The sequence below is a fragment of the Capra hircus genome, chromosome 5 (genome assembly GCF_001704415.2).
Source record: "Capra hircus breed San Clemente chromosome 5, ASM170441v1, whole genome shotgun sequence".
NCBI lineage: Eukaryota > Metazoa > Chordata > Mammalia > Artiodactyla > Bovidae > Capra > Capra hircus.
This window is the reverse complement of record NC_030812.1, coordinates 14657979-14679059: the sequence shown is the minus strand read 5'-3', so window position 1 is coordinate 14679059 and position 21081 is coordinate 14657979. Positions and strand designations below refer to the sequence as shown.

The 21081-nt window shown below is 36.2% G+C and overlaps 1 protein-coding gene across 1 annotated transcript in view; it reads right to left on the bottom strand.

Moving 5' to 3' along the window:
• LRRIQ1 (leucine rich repeats and IQ motif containing 1) overlaps positions 1–21081 on the bottom strand; it is a 211204-nt gene that overhangs the window by 62705 nt on the left and 127418 nt on the right. Inside the window, exons 19-23 of the mRNA XM_005679778.2 lie at positions 12104–12193; positions 11338–11459; positions 10720–10815; positions 10382–10464; positions 260–361 (exon numbers count right to left, since the gene is read on the bottom strand). Of these exons, the coding sequence (XP_005679835.2) occupies positions 260–361; positions 10382–10464; positions 10720–10815; positions 11338–11459; positions 12104–12193 (493 nt within the window). The remainder of the gene's footprint in view (positions 1–259; positions 362–10381; positions 10465–10719; positions 10816–11337; positions 11460–12103; positions 12194–21081) is intronic.

The following is a 21081-nucleotide window of genomic DNA, read 5'->3' as shown; positions in this document are numbered from 1 at the left end:
CATTATAATTTTCACACATAAATACAAAGAATTTAAATTATATACGCCACAATACAAATACTAAATGACCATGCTAATGAATCAAGATACCAAGTTAGTATTTTAGCTCCAAGAACCATATTTTGACTTTTACTTAGTTATGTTTTATACATAAATTTTTATATATGTACTTTAGGGCTAATGAAGATGTTTAAAATTTTTCTTTAAAGACAGTTTTCCATCTTTTTAATTTTTCTATATGTCTGTCATTAAATCATACCTTCAAAGAAACCGTCTCTTTGGGGCTGTGCTTTCTCTGGTGGTTTTGTAACAGAAACTTTATTTTCATTGTTTTTGAATAATGCTAGGCGCACAGTGGGATCTAGACAAAAAGAGATGAAGACAAAAGTTCAGCTCTGGTTTTTCCTTCTCTCAAATTGCTAAACATTTTCTATGTTAATATTAAAAATAATAGCCATTCTATAAAACTCTGTGAAATTATGATTTTTTAAAAATACCTTTATAATATAATAAAGTACCCAACACCTATATACTCTTGGTTAGCAGATTAAGAACTAGCCAATACTTACTACACAGGGAAGAAACACTAATAATGAGAAAAAATTGCATTTAAGTTTTCCAGTTATGCCATCAACTTTTTATTTATGGAGTTGTTTTACTGTTTATTTTTTTAACTCCTTTGTTAAATTCCTGATATTTTCATTTGAATACATTTTTTCATGAATATAAATAGATAAAAGCTATTGTCATATGAAAAACCATATACCCTACTTTTCTCCTTCTCTGAACTACAAGAAGGTAAGATATAGGAGATGGAAGCAAGGCAAATGAGATAAGAAACATAAAATATAATTTTCATTGGTTTTACAGATAAATGAATGATTTCTGGTTTGCATTGATCTATGATATTTTACATAATGAAGATGTATAAATTCTAAGTAATTTTTATAGCCAAGAGAATTCTGAATCTATTAATTTTACAAAGTAAATAATTGTAAAAGTAGGGTCCTATAGCTTTTTATTGATAATAAATGGTTCTAAGGAATGTGAAATGGGGATTTAGTGTGGTTTAATTAAGACAAAAGGTTTGTGCTTGTTGAAGAACTGTAATAGACAGTAGAAAGTTGTACATTTAAAGTAGGTTAATATACTTTAAAAAAGATAGGTTGTATCTGACTGATATAACGTTGTATGTCAGTTATACCTCAATAAAAAAATAAAGTAGGCTAACATAAAACCACAATTCAGCACAGTCTACATTTTATTGATAGCTTTATATCATCTTGCAAAAAGAGAATTTAAGAATTTTCTATTAATATCTAGTATAATAGAAGTGAATATGTTAAATGAAAACTGAGATTTAAAATACAATAAAACCCGACTTACTTATTTTAATTAAATGTTAAGATAGCATGTTTTTTTAAAAATGTGAATTAGAAAAGCAGAATATTTGCAGTTATTCTCAAGTATGAGTATGCTGAAGATTTCCACTAGTCTTCCAGTTATAATTTACCCTTACTAAGCATGATTCACACGTTTCAGAGAGATTTTGTTTTTCAGATTAGGGAAAATATCAGTCAATATTTGGAAACATCTCATCACTGTAACTCCAGTACTCTTGACTGAAAAATCTCATGGACAGAGGAGCCTGGTAGGCTGCAGTCCATGAGATCGCTAAGAGTCGGACACGACTTCACTTTCATGCATTGGAGAAGGAAATGGCAACCCACTCCAATGTTCTTGCCTGGAGAATCCCAGGGATGGGGGAGCCTGGTGGGCTGCCGTCTATGGGGTCACACAGAGTTGGACACGACTGAAGCGACTTAGCAGCAGCAGCAGCAGCAGCAGCATCATTGTAAGCGATCAAGGTATTGTAAGAGTTGGGTGCTTCTATATGAATTCAATATGAATTATCAATAATAATAATAACTATATATTCAATTGAACAAGTATTATATATCACTTAAATCAGTAAACAAATACTGGTATGTTAAAAAGAGCAGTAGCGGACGTCCCTGGTGGCGCAGTGGTAAAGAATCCACCTAGCGATGCAGGAGACATGGGTCCAATCCCTAATCCGGGAAGATCCCGCATGCCACTGAGCAACTAAGTCCATGTGCCACAACTACTGAGCCTGTGCCCTGGAGCCCCGGAGCTACACCCACGGAAGCCTGTGCACTTAGGGCCCCTGCTCCCGACAAGACAGCCCCCTGCAGTGAGAAGGCTGGGCAGCGCGACAAAGGAGCAGCCCCTCGCCGCAACCAGAAGACGCCACATAGCCAAAAACAAATGCGTGTTTCAATAAAAGAGCATCAGTCATTCAGGGAAGTGGGGGTTTACGACTGAGCGACTTCACTTTCACTTTATTCTATGATACATTATTATAACCTTTAATTTTTCCACACATTCTCCTTTCTGGCCTTTTCATTTGATCTGTTTCTATTTCCTGACAAGAGATATTATAATTGTACAAAACTAGGTTAGATCCAAGCTCCAATTTTTACTAGTTGTATGATTCTGGACAAATTGGTCCCACCCTCTGCTTCCTTTGTGTCCAATAATATTAACTTTGAAATATTACTGTGCAAATTAATTGTGGGCAAAGCATCAAGACATAAGTGTAGATAGGTACTCAATAAAGGGCAGCTACTAAACAGATAATTACAACATAAAAAAAATAACATTTCCTGAAAAAGATCTTAACTCATTACTAGAATAAGGTAGGATATAAAGGAACAGACTATTCCATCCATACTTGGCTTCATTTAATTCAATACAGCACGTGAGATCAAAGCAGTGGATCTTCTCCAAGTTCTCCTGTACTCCTTTGGGCAAATAATAAGCTCTCCCTGACTTTATTTCTTCATATGTGAACCATGGATAATGACAGTACTTTCTTCACACTACTATCATGATTAAATAATTCAACACATAAAATATTTAGAAGAGTTGTCTAGTTCTATATTCTCCAGGTAAGAATAATGGAGGGAGCAGCCATTCCCTTCTTCAGAGGATCTTCCCAACCCAGGGATCAAACTTGGGTCTTCTGCACTGCAGGCAGATTCTTTACTGTCTGAGCCACCAGGGAAGCCCTAATTTACTTAATAAGATCATTTTATTCATCAAGAGCACAGAAATAATACTATTTTTATTTCAAAGCATTCTGATTACATCACCTTAAATGGGTTTAAAATAACTCAAGTTGCAAAGGGAATAATAAGGAATAATGATAAGAAACCAAAAATAGAGTAATTCTAGATGGGAAAAACATCACCTGATTCTAATGGTCCCTGGAGAGACCACCATGAATGATACCATTGCTACCTTCAAAAAATACACAAGTGAGTAAGAAAGCCAGGATATTGTAAAGACCATTCCAAAGTCATTTAAATCTACTCCTCAGCAATCATCAATGGCAGGTCTATGTTGCTGTTTTTTAAATTTTTCTATCTCCAAGTATGACTTGCCCAGTATTTGAGAAATAGGTTGTAAATACATCTTTGTCATTTTAGAGAAACCTATAGGTAAACTGCAGTTCATAGGATCATAAAGAGTCAGATATGACTTAGCAATTGAACAACAACAATAAGTAAGCTGAGCTTCTATTATGTATGTGATTCTGTGCTTGACACTTTATATCTATTACTTCATTCAAGTAACAATTTTCTTTAGGCATTACAATAGCCTTAAAATTATTTCAATCTCTTGACAGATTTTATGAAATAAAATAATTTTATTTCAATCTGTAAAGATCCCAAGCAATTTCTTTACAGTTTCTTTAATCCTAAACTTAGCTCACTGGTTTATCTTACTAATGACATTCATGAAAATCTGAAAATCTGGTTATTATCCATTTTCTCTATGTGCCATTCAGAGCAATAGTGTAAAATAAGTTTTATGTTAAGTTTGAATGACTATAGTTCATTATTTAATAATGAGTATTATTTACTAATTTAAATTTGCTTTCTCACGGTAAAGAGTCTGCCTGCAGTGCAGGAGACCTGGGTTCGATCCCTGGGTTGGGAAGATCCTCTGGAGAAGGAAATGGCAACTCACTCCAGTATCCTTGCCTGGAAAATTCCATAGACATAGGAGCCTGGCAGGCTACAGTCAATGGGGTCGCAAAGAGTTGGACACGACTGAGCGACTTCACTTTCTTTTCTTTCTTTCTCAAATATAGGTTTCCCTGGTGGTTCAGATGGTAAAGAATCTTCATGCAATTCAGGAGACCTGGGTTCAACCCATGGGTCAGGAATATCCCCTGGAGAAGGGAATGGCTACCCACTCTAGTATTCTTGCCTGGAGAAGTCCATGGACAGGAGCCTAGCAGGCTAGCCTATGGGTTTGCAGAGGTGGACACAACTGATCGACTAAGACTTTCACTTTTTCTCAAACATATATTTTAAATGACTATAAACTACACACACAGTCATACACATACACGGAGTTATATGCCTTTAGTGATGTTTAACTTACTGCTGATCTGCTTAACAGATATTTATTGAACATCTACTATAGTATTCAAATGACTACAAAATACACTAAAATACACTAAATGACTATAATATAGGGCTTCCCTCATAGCTCAGTTGGTAAAGAATCTGCCTGTAATACTGGAGACCTGGACTCAGTTCCTGGGTTGGGAAGACCCCCTGGAGAAGGAAACGGCAACCCCCTCCAGTATTCTTACCTGGAGAATCCATGGCAGAGGAGCCTGCAGGCTACAGTCCAAGGGGTCGCAATAGTCGGACACGACTTGGCAACTAAACTGCCACTACGGTATTAGGTTCAGGGAATTTGGTGGGGAACAAGTGGAGACTGAGTCCTCTATGGTTTTAGTGTTCAAATAAGTTTTATTATTGTTTTATTTAGAGCACAATGAAGTAACATTTAATCAAAATTCTTTTAAGTTCCTTTTGGGAATCACTGAGGTGAACAAAATAAATCAGCAATAAACTTCACTTTGTCAGTTTTGTCTAAGCTGTTTCCTTTTGATCCTTCCTCCTTAACATGTCTTAATTGTCTCATCATTTGGCAACCTGATCTCTTTGCCATAGCTCATGAACGGCTTAATTCATACTAAAAAGTTAGCTTTTATTATTTTCTATATGGCTTAATTCTTGGCTATAACTAAATGGTTCCAACACAGTCTCAAGCTTTTCTCTTCATTCACATGGGATCAGCAAATATTTATTGAATGCTTTCCATGGACTTGACACTGTGCTAGGCATTATCAACAGCTGCAAGATGATTCTTATTCCTAGTAATGTGTGTGTACACACCTGTGTGTGCCCAGTTGTGTCTGATTCTTTGCCACCCCATAGACTGTAGCCCACAAGGCTCCTCTGTCCTTAGTATCTCCCAGGAAAGAATATTGGAGTGGGAGCCATCTCCAGGGGAACTTCCTGACTCAGGGATTGAACCCAGGTCATCTGCATTGCAGGCAGATTCTTTACCACTGAGCCATCTGGAAAGCCCAATATCCCTAATGAGAGTTCTATCTTTATCATGAAATTACCTTCTTTTCTTCATCTGGTTTATCTTTCTTCTAACTCTGAAATTTGATATGCATAAATATGATAAATATTGGAAAGCCATCTTATGTTTTCACCCTTACATTCTTAGCCCTTAAACTTCCCATTCGCTCTCCACTAAAATCCCTACACACAGACCTCTCCTCTTTGAAGAAAGCTCCACACCAAAACCAGTCACTCACTCTCTTTCTCCATCTGGCTCATCTCAGTTTTGCTACCAATTATGATATATTTAGGATATTGACCCTTAGATTTTCAATAAACCAGCAACTCTCACTTCACACATGATGTTCTTCACTGCAGTACTAACCTCCAAACTTCACTGGCTATCTGCTAAATTCCTACCCAGATCACCAAATTCTGAAATCACTTTTGTCCATGACATGACAAGAGGACAAAAAAAAACAAAACAAAAACAAAAACAAAAACCAGCAAACACAAGATCAGTCATCACTGGCTCACACTTAGGTCCATCATGAGGGAAAGAGCAATGACTTACTACAGATAACGATTAGAACCCAATGCTAAAGTGAGTCAATCATGGTAACTCCTCACAATTTTAGATTCCGTCCTATGGCTTTCAATTAATTCCTCCTCACCCTTCTTCTGCCCATCCTCTCTCTTCTGGCAGACGACCTAATTTATCCTAATGGAAGTCACCAATATTAAAAGTCCTCCGAAGGCTTCCCACACTGTTTGCTTTTCTTAGCCCCTTTTTCTCCGTTAATCAGTAACCTGAGTGGTATTTCTCTCCTATCTGCTGCTGCTGCTAAGTCACTTCAGTCATGTCTGACTCTCTGCGACCCCATACAGGGCAACCCACCAGGCTCCCCCGTCCCTGGGATTCTCCAGGCAAGAACACTGGAGTGGGTTGCCATTTCCTTCTCCAATGCATGAAAGTGAAAAGTAAAAGTGAAGTCGCTCAGTCATGTCCGACTCTTACTGACCCCATGGACTGCAGCCCACCAGGCTCCTCTGTGCATGGGATTTCCCAGGCAATACTGGAGTGGGCTGCCATTGCCTTGCTCCTATCTGCAACTTTCTTCAAATAACTAACCCCCTACCTTTTGTCCTATGTTCACTCTCATCTTAATCAAATATTATTGACATAACCCTCGGTTAAATAAATATACCTACAAGATTCAAACAGGAAATATTTTTAAGAGCATCATCAACAACTGAGCAACTTGCTATAAGGTTTTTCACAGTATGAAATTTGGATTAATGCTTCCATACTTCTACATTTATGCCCCACCGCCTTGAGGATTACTGCTTTGTTAAACTGAAGGGATTCCACTTAATTTTCTCTTCTCTGACTGTCCCATCTGACACTCTCCCTACACCCAGGAGACCAGCATTCAATCTCTGGGTCGGGAATATCCCCTGGAGAAGAAAACGGCTATCCACTCTAGTATTCCTGCCTGGAGAATTCCATGGACAGAGGAGGCTGGAAAAAATAGATGTGATTATAAATTAATGATAATAAGTGTCAGATGAAAGCTAAACAAGTACTTGGAAAAAACAAACAAACAAACAAACAAACAAATGGGGCTTCCCTGGTGGCTTAAACAGTAAAGAATCTGCTGCAATGCAGGAGATCTGGGTTTAATCCCTGAGTTGCGAATATCCCCTGAAGAAGGAAACGGCAACCCACTCCAGGCCCCTTGCCTGGAGAATTCCATGGATGGAGGAGCCTGGCGGGCTACAGTCCATGGGATCACAAGGAGTCAGGACTGAGTGATTAAATCCACAGAGCTGGTTAGTCTCCCGCGGTTTTATGAACAATGTTGCCCTCTGGTGGCCTGAAATTTTCAAGTTGGCAAGTTGGACATGTAAGAGATACACATATATAACTGTATATTTGAAAATTACTAGTAAATTTTAAAGTATCTAACAGAATTAAAATGTTTAAAATATAATTTAAATGCATTAAGTAATAAAAGTTTAAAATTATGGCCATTAGAGTCAAATTGAAAGGGAAAGAAAGTGAATGTCAAAGAAAGTGAAATTCGCTCAGTCATGTCAGACTCTTTACTATACAGTCCATGGAGCTCTCCAGGCCAGCAAACTGGGGTGGGTAGCCTTTCCCTTTTCCAGGGGATCTTCCCAACCCAGGGATCAAACCTAGGTCTCCTACATTGCAGGCAGATTCTTTACCAGCTGAGTCACAGGGGAAGCCCAAGAATACTGGAGTGGGTAGCCTATCCTTTCTCCAGTGGATCTTCCCGACCCAGGAATCGAACTGGGGTCTCTTGCATTGCAGGCGGATTGTTTACCAACTGAGCTATAAGAGTAGCCCAAATTAGTTAATAGCATGTCACAACTCATTAATTAATTGCATACAGTAATTGATTGCATTAACACTAGAAAAAATTTTATTCTATAAGAAGAAAGACTGAGTTACAGAGTCTTAAATTATTTGCTCACATATGCAAAAAGACATAAATGCTACATCATCTACCTACTAAAGATTAAAATATAATTGTACAGGATCCCACTGATGTTCTTTTTCATCTTTAATCTTACCTTGACTATATCTATTCTGGATATATGTGGTGAAGGGGGAGTAGAGAAAAAGAGTAAGAAGGATTTAAAGGTCATCATTTTGTTTTACACTTCAGAATGCAAATTTCTGAAAATTTGTTTCATTTCATCAATCTGATAGTGTTTTGATAAAACACTATTTTGAGAAACAAAACAAAAGCTTAATATAAAGACGCAAAACCTCACACAGTAATAAGAATGTGATTTGGCTTACAATCATGTAACTAGAGTAAATATCTCTATAAAAATTATATGATTGCCATTTTGGATCTTCACCTAACAGGTCATGCTTAATGACCACTGGCAAAATGCTAAATTTAAGATATACCTGTTAGGTTGAATATCTGGTTATCCTTTTTCTTTTGTTACCCTATCATGCCCCCTTGTGACATATAAAAAGAAGTTTAACTTTTGCTTCATAATATTATGTCTAATTTTTGGCCACACAGTGATTTTTATTTTTGTTTAGCATATATTCCTTATTACAATTTTTCTAAAAATATTACCTACTATACTGATTTATTAAAAATGTACTCAATCTAAAAAAAACTCAATTACTAGAAATAGCAAGAAAGACCTATATATTTCCAGAGACAGAGTCTAACAAGACAAAATTTTCCTTAGCTTCACTATCACAGACTATTGCAAATACTATAAATAATTTAAAAAATTAGATCTTGAACATAAATAATAAATATGTGTTGAACATTGGCTGAATCAGTTCTTAAGCTACTTTTGGTATTTGAACTTGCTCCAGGAATTTCAGTAACTTTTATTAATCTCAAAACATTTTTTAAATATTGCTTTTGATACTGTTGAAAGTGAGTAGAAATATCCATCAAGGCAATATAACATTATCAAACTACCCTGAATTAATGCACTGAATTCCACTTCCCTAGAATTGGAGGAGAGTCTCACTATTTTTAAGGGTTTTGGGGTTATATTTCCCTGGGTAACCACCTCAGAGTGTTCAGGTCACAGAGCCCGGATGGGCTGGGTAGGAGTTTACAACATAAGAGTACAGGATGCACAAAACAATCTGATCACAAAGCAAATATTGACATTTTCTCTGAAAAGGATTGATATTTTAATTCTTTAAATGTAAAAATCTTTGAGTACACACAAAAAATCACACTTCTCTTAAACAGATAAAAGATAAAATCAAGATATCACTATATAAGGCCAAAAAAGGAAAGTTGAACATTTATGAATATAAAAATGAGTCATCAGTAATTTATCAATGGCTAGTAACTGCTGTGTTAACAAATATCAGTTATTCCTCAGAAACCAACAGTATCTTGGTTATTTTGTTTCTAACAATTATATATGTATATACACACACACATATATTTCTTAGAATTCTAGAATTGAATTGATCAAAGTAATAAATAGAAAATTAATAAAGGTAAAAATTAATCTGAGTGTTTCTTTGTATACTGGTATAAGCTAGAACTATAGGATAAATACAGACTCCTTGCTTGTCTCAGGAGTAATGGTACTTTTATGGAAACATTTCACTGACATTAAGATTTTTATAAAGAAAATTGATGAATGAGAGAAAGCAGATAGAAAAGAATGTCATGTTACTTATATTGAGCCTATGAGTCCACGAGTAAACACAAAGTTATATGAAATATACAAATAACTTAAATTGTCTTAATTATAGCTATCAATTCATTAACCACCTATTTCTTGCTCTAATATCTAGAAATTACTCCACATATTAGGTAATTTTAATAAAATAACTAGAGGTGTCCAAATAAAGACAAATGACTTGAAGAGCCTGGCAAGTGGGACGGAAGAAAGATGCCTTTGAACATTTTGCAAGTTCAGCATAACCACAAAAGATATACACTGTGCTCCTTTCCCAAAGTGTCAAAGCTGATATTCATGGAACTGATAAATGCACGGAAATAGTTTATAGAATAATCAAGCCATTTAAAAGCACACAGAGGAATAAGCACGTGAAGCAGATGCTCTTTAGAACCACCATTTGCTGAGACGAACCAGCTTAGAAAGCAATTACAGCATAATTCTCAGTGCACAATAGATAGAATAATCAATAGCAAAGCAGATAAGAAACTGGGGAAAGTAAAAATAGTATTTAAGAGTATAATAAATCATTAAATGCAATATCATAAATTTCTCTACATTTTTCTTATTATTTTTATGTAATATTTCCTTAGACAGTCTCATATCGGTGCATTTTATTTCTATGCTTATTAAATACAATTTGCTAAAAATAGTTTAAATGATTATATTTTCAATGTCAGATACACAGTTATTGAGCATTGATTACCCACCTAATTTTTTCCTTAATTTCTTTGATTTCATTTTCTGTGCTCTCTTCAGCATCTGCTGAGCAGTAGAAATATCCTTAAAACCCCTATTGAAAGATCAAATTTAATAAAGGCAAAAATCCTCAGACTATATTTATATTATGCATATACATATAAACATACATATCTGAATTATATCATACCAAAACAAATTTGAATTTCCACTTAAGAATCTAAATTTAACAGAGGTATAGTTTCTTAAAAACTAATAGAGATATTCTTGAAATCTTGAAAAATACCTGTTTTGGATATTTAAAAGTATCTAAATTTCTTAATATGTTAGTGTTAAACGAACTACATACCATTCTTCTGAAATTTTTTCTTCTTTTTCAGACTTTAGCAGACTCTTTCTGCTGGTCTTTGCTTCAGGTGGTTTGGATAAAGTTCTATTTTCTGATCTAGCAATAGGACAAAAACCACACTTGACTGAATCAACACAAGTATATCAGCACTTTTTAAAACTACAAGCTGTTTATGTTGTCTCACACTTGGAAATAAAATATATTTAAGTTACAGAAAAAACTTTATCTTGCAAAGTAATAAAAGTCAGCCATTAATTTAAAATGTTTACATTTCAATTACTTGAAGCATATTTCAATCCTATTGTCGAAAGAAACAACATTGGAATTTTTATTCTAACTCTTATCTCTACCTATATAGCAGTATTTAAAAGTCCATTTGTATACAACAGTTAATAATATTATTTCACTGACACTTTGTATTTGCTTTAATGAATGTACGTCACACATTTTTCTTACACTGAAAACTTCATAAAATCATTAAATTTTTAATGCAAATGCTCTACCATGTTCTAAGCAAGCAAATTCATACATATTCTCATAATCTTCCTATTTTTGTAAGGAGTATAATATTTTGTCATTCATTTAAGTTTGATCCTCTAAAAGAGCAATTTAACTTACCTACTATTAAATTGTGTGTGTTCTGATGAAAGCAAATTTTCTTTCTCATTACATAGCCATGCTTGAGCTGGATGACTTGGTAAATTAAGTGAAGTATCATCATATTTTAAGATTCCAGAGAACTTTCCAGAAAAAAATGTACATACATATAAATAAATTGAAAAAAATCTAACATTTATATTGTATTACTTTACATGCATATTACTGAGTAGTTTAAGAAAAACATATAAAAATTAAAAATTGTAATAAAATGAAATTTATAGACTAGCCATACAAATGTCCTTTCTTGCTGTGGTGAGAGGTATGCTTTTTGTATAGTTTGCATATACAAAATGATTAATTGAAAAGATCATTAAAAAATTCAGAAAACAAAAACTTCAAAGATTATCAAATAAATAACAGATATTACAGTCTATTGACCTCTGACTGAGAATCTTCAGCTGTTGCCCTTTTAATGCATATTTTTGTATTTTTAAAGTGCTGTAAACGAGTGATTTTATGCAGCTGAAGCACATCATATTTTTTTTTTTTTTGCTACTGTGAAATAAAGTGTTGAAAGAAATCCAAAATAAAGAAAAAAAAATTAGGAGCAAATGAAAGAAAAGCTACATGAAAAATTACATCTGGGGATGAGGAGGAAGTCAGAGGCTTCTAAAAGTAATTGTGTTTTTCAAGTCAATAAATTGTATTATTAATCACTGCAGCATAGCATAACCTTAAGAAATGAGCAAAGATCGAGCACTAAGAGATTTCCATGACATGTTACCTTTGGCCAGTGCAGCTGGTTTGGAAGAAGCAGTGTTTGTGAAGGGAAGCGGGCGGAATCTAAAGCAAGCCATTCCTTCTCTAAGGCAGCCTGAACAAATAACATTAATGTACATAATTTAGTTTGCGTAACTTTTATAAAGATTCTTTTAAACTGTCTTACACACTACCAATGTTAAGAAAGTATATCAGCATTTCTACTTGGAGGAAAATTTGCTACTTGCTCTCGTTATGAATCTGTTTAATGCAAACATTCTAAAAAAATGGGATAAAATTTTTCATCCCCAAGTAGAATAAAGTGAAACCTTGAGTACTCACATGTTCTAAAAAATGAGAAGTACAGATTGTTCAGTGTATTTAACTGTTTGAGAACAAGGACTCTGAGCCAACTCTAGATGTAACTGAAGGACATAATTGTTTAACTTTTTATTATGCAAATTATAATATTTTCCATCAAACCTCACTATTTAAAATTTATATTATTTTAACATATTAGTATCACTTTTTCAGAAAATACTATCTGTAAGTTAGCTTTTACTTAATTTTAGTTCAAAATTTCACAATTTTTCTGAATATATGGAAAAAAAGAATTTTGTGGCAATATATGGAACATGGTTCCTGATACTATAGTCTCTAATTCAAAGGTCTGAATGATAAAAATATAAAATTTGAAATGATTTTAAGTCACTTCACTCTTCATCTTATAAGATTTTTATTCCATTTAGGTAATTTCCAAACTTTTTATCTTTCTACAATGGAACTGTCCTAGTTACACTAGTATTGTATAATTTAGGATATCATTATCTAAATTTTATTTGCTTGGCTTATCTAATATGGTTTAAATAATATTCTTTGGCTCTATAATTTTTAAAAAATCTTTAAGAAAAAAGGGTGGTCAGAATACCAATGAACTTGATTTTTAAAAGTTTCTAAAATGATCAAACATATTTATGTTTTAAAAACTGGAATGACTATAAGCTAAGACTTAAATTCAGTTTTCCATTTATATAGCTTCAGTGTTTCTTGACTGTCTCTTGAAAGACCACTGGAAAGGCAAGACAAAGACATTCGGACTACAGACCAGCAGTGCAAGGGCAGACCATTGTTTATAGCATTCAGTCTTAGGAAATCTCATCAAATTTATGTTATCTGAATATCTATGTAAAAAGAACACAGTTGTGCACCAGTACATTGTTCCACCTGCGAAGAGATTATTAACACATATGTCACAGTTATATACTTGTTACCTGGCTTAAGAATATATATCTGACTTAAGAGGGGCTGCTGCTGCTGCTACTAAATGCAAAATTGCAAGCAGTATGCATGGCTGAGATTTTTTAATTATTTATTTTGTATGACAATTCAAGGAAAATTTAGTTCTATCCCAGGAAAGATCAAGGTCCAAGACATATCAGTTATTGTTAAATTAATATTCTTATTCTGTAAAACTGCTAAAATGAAGAGATGTGGAAACAATACTACAAAAGGCAAAATGCCAGAGCATTCTGGGATCATGGTGGGTTAGGGAGCACCAGGAACCTGTCTCCCAACCTACACAACAACTGAACCCGCAGAATCTGTCTAGTATAACCACTTTAGAAGTCTAGAGTCTACTGAAGGCTTGTAATGCCCTGGGGAAAATGGTTAATTTTGGTCAATGTCAACTCTTAGCACAGTAACAGCTACCTATCTTCCATTCCCCAGCCCCAAGGCAGGCAGTCATTCATGTGTTTCAGGAGTAAGTTGCACATAGCTTGCAGTGGTCAGGGTAGACAAAGAGGATGCTGTCTTCCAAATACTGGAGATATGTGATTGACCTTTGTTCCTTCTGATCACAGAGGTACAAAGAGGTGAGTGGCCATATCACATAGATGGTACCATATAAAGGTTTCTTCCTTGGAAAAGCTACATAAAGTCTAGGGAAATTTTTAGTTCTATTGATATCTAAAAGTGCAGAAAACTTTGAAAATAGCTTTTTTCATTTTTTTTAATATAAGGTGACAGACATTTTTAAGATTCTAGAATAATTTTTTAACTTGAGTCTTTGAAAAAATTTTAGAGACATAAATAGAAGGTGCAATATAAAATGCTAAAGATACTTGGTAATTATATAATCTCAACCAAAAATGTTTCCAAGACTACTAATTTATACCAGTTCAAGCTTATTAATATCAAATATACACGATAGTATCCAGTATGTTGAGGAAAAAAACTCACACATCAGGAGGAATTGGTCATAATTATAAATATGCTACTGTTTGAAAATGTATATTAATATGTCTTTCTTACTGCTGGGCATATACAAATTTCATTTATTGCTTAAGAAAACCTTCTGCTCAGATATTCCTTAATTTACAACTGAGAATTTGGAAAGCTTTCTGTTTATTAGAAGACTAAATCAAATTTTATTTATATATTAAAAATAAAATTGTGTCTCCTGGTTTATGGGAACTGTAATATAATTTGTATTTTGCTGTTGTGTGAAAATCGTATAATCTGAATTATGCTGAATCACTTCATAGTGCTTTTCAGGTCTAACATATCCTTCTACTTTTCTGCCTATTTGTTCTATTAATTTTTGAGAGTTTGATATTGAAACTCCAACTAAAAATCTAAATTTATCTACTTTAAAAAGTAAGCGTAATATGGTAGATCAGACAGTAAAGAAACTGTCTGCAGTGCAGGAGACCCAGGTCCAATCCCTGGTTTGGGAAGATCCTCTGGAAGAAGGGAATCGTTACCCACTCCAGTATTTTTGCCTGGAGAATCCCATGGACAGAGGAGCCTGGCAGGCCACAGTCCATGGCATCACAAACAGTAGACACGACTGACCCACTAAGCAGAGCACAGCATGGACGCACACAACTTGGAAGACTCTCAAGGGAATTAAGATGAGCGAAAAAAACAATCCACAAATGTTACAAATTGCATGACTCATTTATATAACATTCTTGACATGACATTATAGAAATGGAGGACAGATGAATGAATGGTTGCCAACGGCAAGAGACTGGACTGGGGAGGTGGCTGAAGCTACAGGAGCAACAGGATGGATTCTCATCATGACGGAACTATTTTGTATCCTGGTTGTGGTGGTGGATACATGAGTCCACATGTGATAATATCATGATAAAACTGGAGAGAATTAAACACACATGTGAGGACAAACAAAACCAGGGAAACAGAAAAACATAAAGTTGATCTCAGATAAATTTGCAATTATGCATTCACAACATTTGAATATACATACATTGGACTTTTTATCAGAGAAGAAACTTTTACCCTATAATCCAACTTTGAAAGACTATGAAATAAGGCTATCAGAAGAGCTGGGAGTTACCTTCATGCTAATTTGCATGAAGGTGAAAGTGAAACTCACTCAGTTGTGTCCCACTCTTTGTGACCCCATGGACTATACAGTCCATGGAATTCTCCAGGCCAGAATACTGAAGTGGGTAGCCTTTCCCTTCTCCAGGGGATCTTCCCAAACCTGGGATCAAACCCAGTTCTCCCATATTTCAGGCAGATTCTTTACCAGCTGAGCCACAAGGGAAGCCCAAGAAGACTGAAGTAGGTAGCCTAACCCTTCTCCAGCAGATCTTTCCAACCCAGGGACTGAACTGGGGTCTCCTGCATTGCTTATTTGCATATGTATATCTAACATTTTTCATGCCAACTAGCATAATCCTTTCATTTAACATATGAAACTAGAATCAGACTTGCTCTAAGCCACAGGTTACTTAGAGTTGAATAAGTCCTACAGATTCTAAAGCAATATCTTGATCTTGTTTTCTTTCTATAATCCCTGACTCTGAGCCCCAACAGTTTCTTCTTCTTCTACCCAAGTTGACTCATGCCATTTTCAAAATAATCCTTTCTAACACTTCTTGATAACTTTTGTTGCACCTCAGAATCCTTAAAATCCTTGGAAAGCTGGCCGATTACGAATTTCAAAACACGCTTTCTAAACCCTCCCTTCCATTATCAATGTTGATACCTTTTCAATTATCTATTAGCTAACTTCAGCCATATTGCTGTGGCCCTTGAAATTCATCTGTATAATTTTTCTGTTTTCTGAACCATTAGAGCCTGACAGTTATGTGCCTTTTTCACAAAAGCTAACTCAACAATGAGCTGATAGACTGACTTTACAACTCTCACTTCCTTCTGTCCACATGCCTAGATAAGGCAATTTGATCAGTTATGTGGCTGTCCTCAGAAAGGGATCACACCCTTGCAGCTACTTCTTAGGTAATAATTATGCAAAAATACATGGAGGATGATACAGACCTATTTTGACAGCTCAGGATTTTCTCTTGATCATTTCTAGGCATGGAATATATTTCTTTCCCTAATAGGAAGTTCCAGGCCAGCTTGATTGACACATTCTTAGGGTGAAGCCTGACAAAAAGAGGCTTAGGGTATACAAACTTAATTCTGGTTAAGTTTTATAAATATGCACTTGTTCCTCTTCTGAACGCTTCCAGACAAAAGGTCTAGGTGTGAATAGAGAATCATTTTAATCACCACATTAAAAATGTGAAGTTATAGCTACTGAAACGGGACACACAATCCAGTTAGAATCACTTCTTAAACTAGGAGAACTACTCATATCTTTGAAAAGAAAACCTCAGATTCTGAGAGGTATAGGGAAAGGAAGGACATTAATGAACTTCTGTCCTTCAGAACTACTCTTGAAACCTCCCACCATAAGAAAAATGCCCTTGTGGGGCTCTCCCAAACCTGTGCAAACACCTTAAATTTAACTCACAGCTGGGCCTGCCACCCCCTTCCAGGAGTCTGTGACTACACTGTGACAGTCATTTTCCTTAAGTCTATCACGACATCGGGTGATGGCCCCAGATCCTGCACCAGTCCCTGCTTCCACCCCCTCATAAAACACCTCTGGATTCTTAGTCTTCCTATGGTGTGGACGAATGCCACCTAGAAGGTGTCCTGGTCATATATCACCTTCAAATGTTTAAGAAAACACCACTATGGCCTTGAAAGCATTCAAGTAGGTCTCAATTCACTGGCCAGGGTTGATTTAGATGGCAGAATTGCCTTAGAATTCTTCTTTGAGGGTTAAGAAAGAGTCTGTGTAATAGCTAAGACTTCCAGCTGTACCTGGAATAAAGCTGAAGTCCAATAGGAAGTTCAATGCACAAGCTTAAAGAGGAAATGCCTGGTTCAGTTCACTTCAATCGCTCAGTCATTTCCAACTCTTTGCAAATACATGGACTGCACATGCCAGGCCTCCCTGTCCATCACCGACTCCCGGAGCTTGCTCAAACTCATGTCCATCAAGTCAGTAATGCCATCTAGTCATCTCACCTTCTATCGTCCCCTTCTCCTCCTGCCTTCAACCTTTCCCAGCATCAGAGTCTTTCCCAGTGACACAGTTCTTCCCATCAGGTGGCTAAAGTATTGGAGTTTCAGCTTCAACATCAGTCCTTCTAATGAATATTCAGGACTGATTTCCTTTAGGATTGACTGGTTGGATCCCCTTGCAGTCCAAAGGACTCTCAAGAGTCTTCTCCAACACCACAGTTCAAAAGCATCAATTTTTCAGCACTCAGCGTTCTTTATGGTCCACCTCTCACATCCATACATGACTACTGGAAAAACCATAGCTTTGACTAGACAGGCCTTTGTTGGTAAAGTAATGTCTGTATTTAAAATGCTGTCTAGGTTGGTCATAGCTTTTCTTCCAAGGAGCAAGTGTCTTTTAATTTCATGGCTGCAGTCACCATCTGTAGTGATTTTGGAGCCCCAATAATGAAGTCTGTCACTGTTTCCATTGTTTCCCCATCTATTTGCCATGAAGTGACAGGACTGGATGCCATGATCCTCGTTTTTTAAATGTTGAGCTTTAAGCCAGCTTTTTCAGTCTCCTCTTTCAACTTCATCAAGAGGCTTTTTAGTTCCTCTTCACTTTCTGCCATAAAGGTGGTGTCATCTGCATATCTGAGATTACTGATATTTCTCCTGGTAATCTTGATTCCAGCTTGTGATTCATCCAGTCCAGCATTTCTCATGATGTACTCTGCATATAAGTTAAATAAGCAGGGTGACAACATATAGTGTTGACATACTCCTTTCCCAATTTGGAACCAGTTGGTCGTTCCACGTCCAGTTCTAACTGTTGCTTTTTGACCTGCATACAGATTTCTCAGGAGGCAGGTCAGGTGGTCTGGTATTCCTATCACTTTAAGAATTTTCTGCAGTTCGTTGTGATCCACACAGTCAAGGGCTTTGGCACAGTCAATAAAGCAGAGGTAGATGTTTTTTATGGAACTCTCTTTCTTTTTTGATGATCCAACAGATCTGGGCAATTTGATCTCTGGTTCCCCTGCATTTTCTAAATCGAGCTTAAAGATCTGGAAGTTCACGGTCCATGTACTGTTGAAGCCTGGCTTGGAGAATTTTGAGCATTACTTTGCTAGTGTGTGAGATGAGTGCAATTTTGCAGTAGTTTGAGCATTCTTTGGCATTGGCTTTCTTTGGGATTGGAATGAAAACTGACCTTTTCCAGTCCTGTGGCCACTGCTGAGTTTTCCAAATTTGCTGGCATATTGAGTGCAGCACTTTCACAGCATCATCTTTCAGGATTTGAAATAGGTCAACTGGAATTCCATCACCTCCACTAGCTTTGTTCATAGTGATGCTTCCTAAGGCCCACTTGACGTCACATTCCAGGATGTCTGGCTCTAGGTGAGTGATCACACCATCATGATTATCTGGGTCGTGAAGATTTTTTTAAATATAGTTCTTCTGTGTCTTCTTCCCACCTCTTCTTAATATTTTCTGCTTCTGTTAGGGCCATACCATTTCTGTCCTTTATTATGCCCATCTTTGCATGAAAAGTTCCCTCGGTACCTCTAATTTTTTTGAAGAGATCTTTAGAGTTTCCCATTCTATTATTTTCCTCCATTTCTTTGCATTGATCACCGAGGAAGGCTTTCTTATTTTTCCTTGCTATTCTTTGGAACTCTGCATTCAAATGGGTATATCTTTCTTTTTCTCCTTTGCCTTTCACTTCTCTATTATTTCCAGATATTTGTAAGGCCTCGTCAGACAACCATTTTGCCTTTTTGTATTTCTTTTTCTTGAGGATGGTATTGATCCCTGCCCCCTGGAGAATATCACAAACCTCCATCGTTTTTCAGGCACTCTGTCTAACAGATCTAATCCCTTGAATCTATTTGTTACTTCTACAGTATAATCATAAGGGATTTGATTTAAGTCATACCTGAATAGTCTAGTGGTTTTCCCCACTTTTTTCAATATAAGTCTGAATTTGGCAATAAGGAGTTTGTGGTCTGAGCCACAGTCAGCTTCTGGTCTTGATTTTATAGAGCTTCTCCATCTTTGGCTGCAAAGAATACAACCAGTCTGATTTCGGTGTTGACCATCTGGTGATGTCCATGTGTAGAGTCTTCTCTTGTGTTGTTGGAAAAGGGTGGTTGCTATGACCAGTGCATTCTCTTGCCAAAACTCTATTAATCTTTACCCTGCTTCATTCTGTACTCCAAGGCAAATTTGCCTGTTACTCCAGGTGTTTCTTGACTTCCTACTTTTGCATTTCAATCCCTTATAATGAAAAGGACATCTTTTGTGGGTGTTAGTTTTAGAAGGTCTTGTAGGTCTTCATAGAACTGTTCAATTTCAGCTTCTTCAGCATTTTGTCAGGGCATAGACGTGTATTACTGTTATATTGAATGGTTTGCCTTGGAAATGAACAGAGATCATTCCGTTGTTTTTGAAATTGCATCAGAGTATTGCATTTCGGACTCTCTTGTTGACTATGATGGCTACTCTATTTCTTCTAAGGGATTCTTGCCCACAGTAGTAGATATTATGGTCATCCGAGTTAAATTCACCCATTCTAGTCCATTTTAGTTCACTGATTCCTAAAATGTCGATGTTCACTCTTGCCATCTCCTGTTTGACCAGTTCCAATTTGCCCTGATTCATGGACCTAACAATCCAGGTTCCTATCCAATATTGCTCTTATAGCATCAGACTTTACTTCCATCATAAAAGTTACAACTGGGTAATCTTTAATGAAGCCTGGTAACCTTCATTAAATGTATAAAGAGGGTAGCCTAATGAATTCTGTCCTAGCCCCTGTCAGATTATTCACAGTGGCCACTGGAGTGGCTATGTGTGAGAAAATCTGCCATATACATACTAGGGGTACATACTGTTGGGAGATAGCTTTCTTTACGTCTCTTAACACTTCTGTGTGACTTATGACATCTTTTGTTCTGGACTATCTTTCCAAAGATGTTATTATAGCTAACAGATTTGGAAAATATAGTTTCTGAGTGTCTTCTTGCAGTGCAGAGGCAAAATTTGTTTGCGTTCTGGTATAAGAAAATAATGACTTCCTCTGGAGCATAAAACGAGCAGATTTTTTAGCAGTCCTTTTAAAATGTAGGGTTTCCTAAGCCTCCCAATTCCCAAGAGGGACTTCTTCTCTGTGGAACTTGAGGGCAAAGGGAAATAAATATGAGCATGACATTTCTGCTGCCTGACAAGTAATAAATGTCTCATTTCTTCTGCCAACCCCCTTGAAAGTGTGGCAGCCTACCTTGTTAGATTGCATGCAGGATAAAATCTCAGATCCCTCACTTCTCAGCATTTAAAAATTTAAGGCAAACTATGGGCTTTATGTAAGGAGACTCAACTAGACAATCCTAAAGGAAATCAATCATGAATATTCATTGGCATTACTAATGCTGAAACTGAAGCTCCAATACTTTGGTCACCTGGCTATTAGAAAAGACCCTGATGCTTGGAAAGATTGAAGGCAGGAGGAGAATAGGACAACAGAGGATGAGATGGCTGGATGGCATCACTGACTCAATGGATGTGAGTTTGAGCAAACTCTGGAGCTGGTGATGGACAGGGAAGTCAGGCATGCTGCAGTCCATGGGGTCGCAGAGAGTCAGACACGACTGAGTGACCGAACTG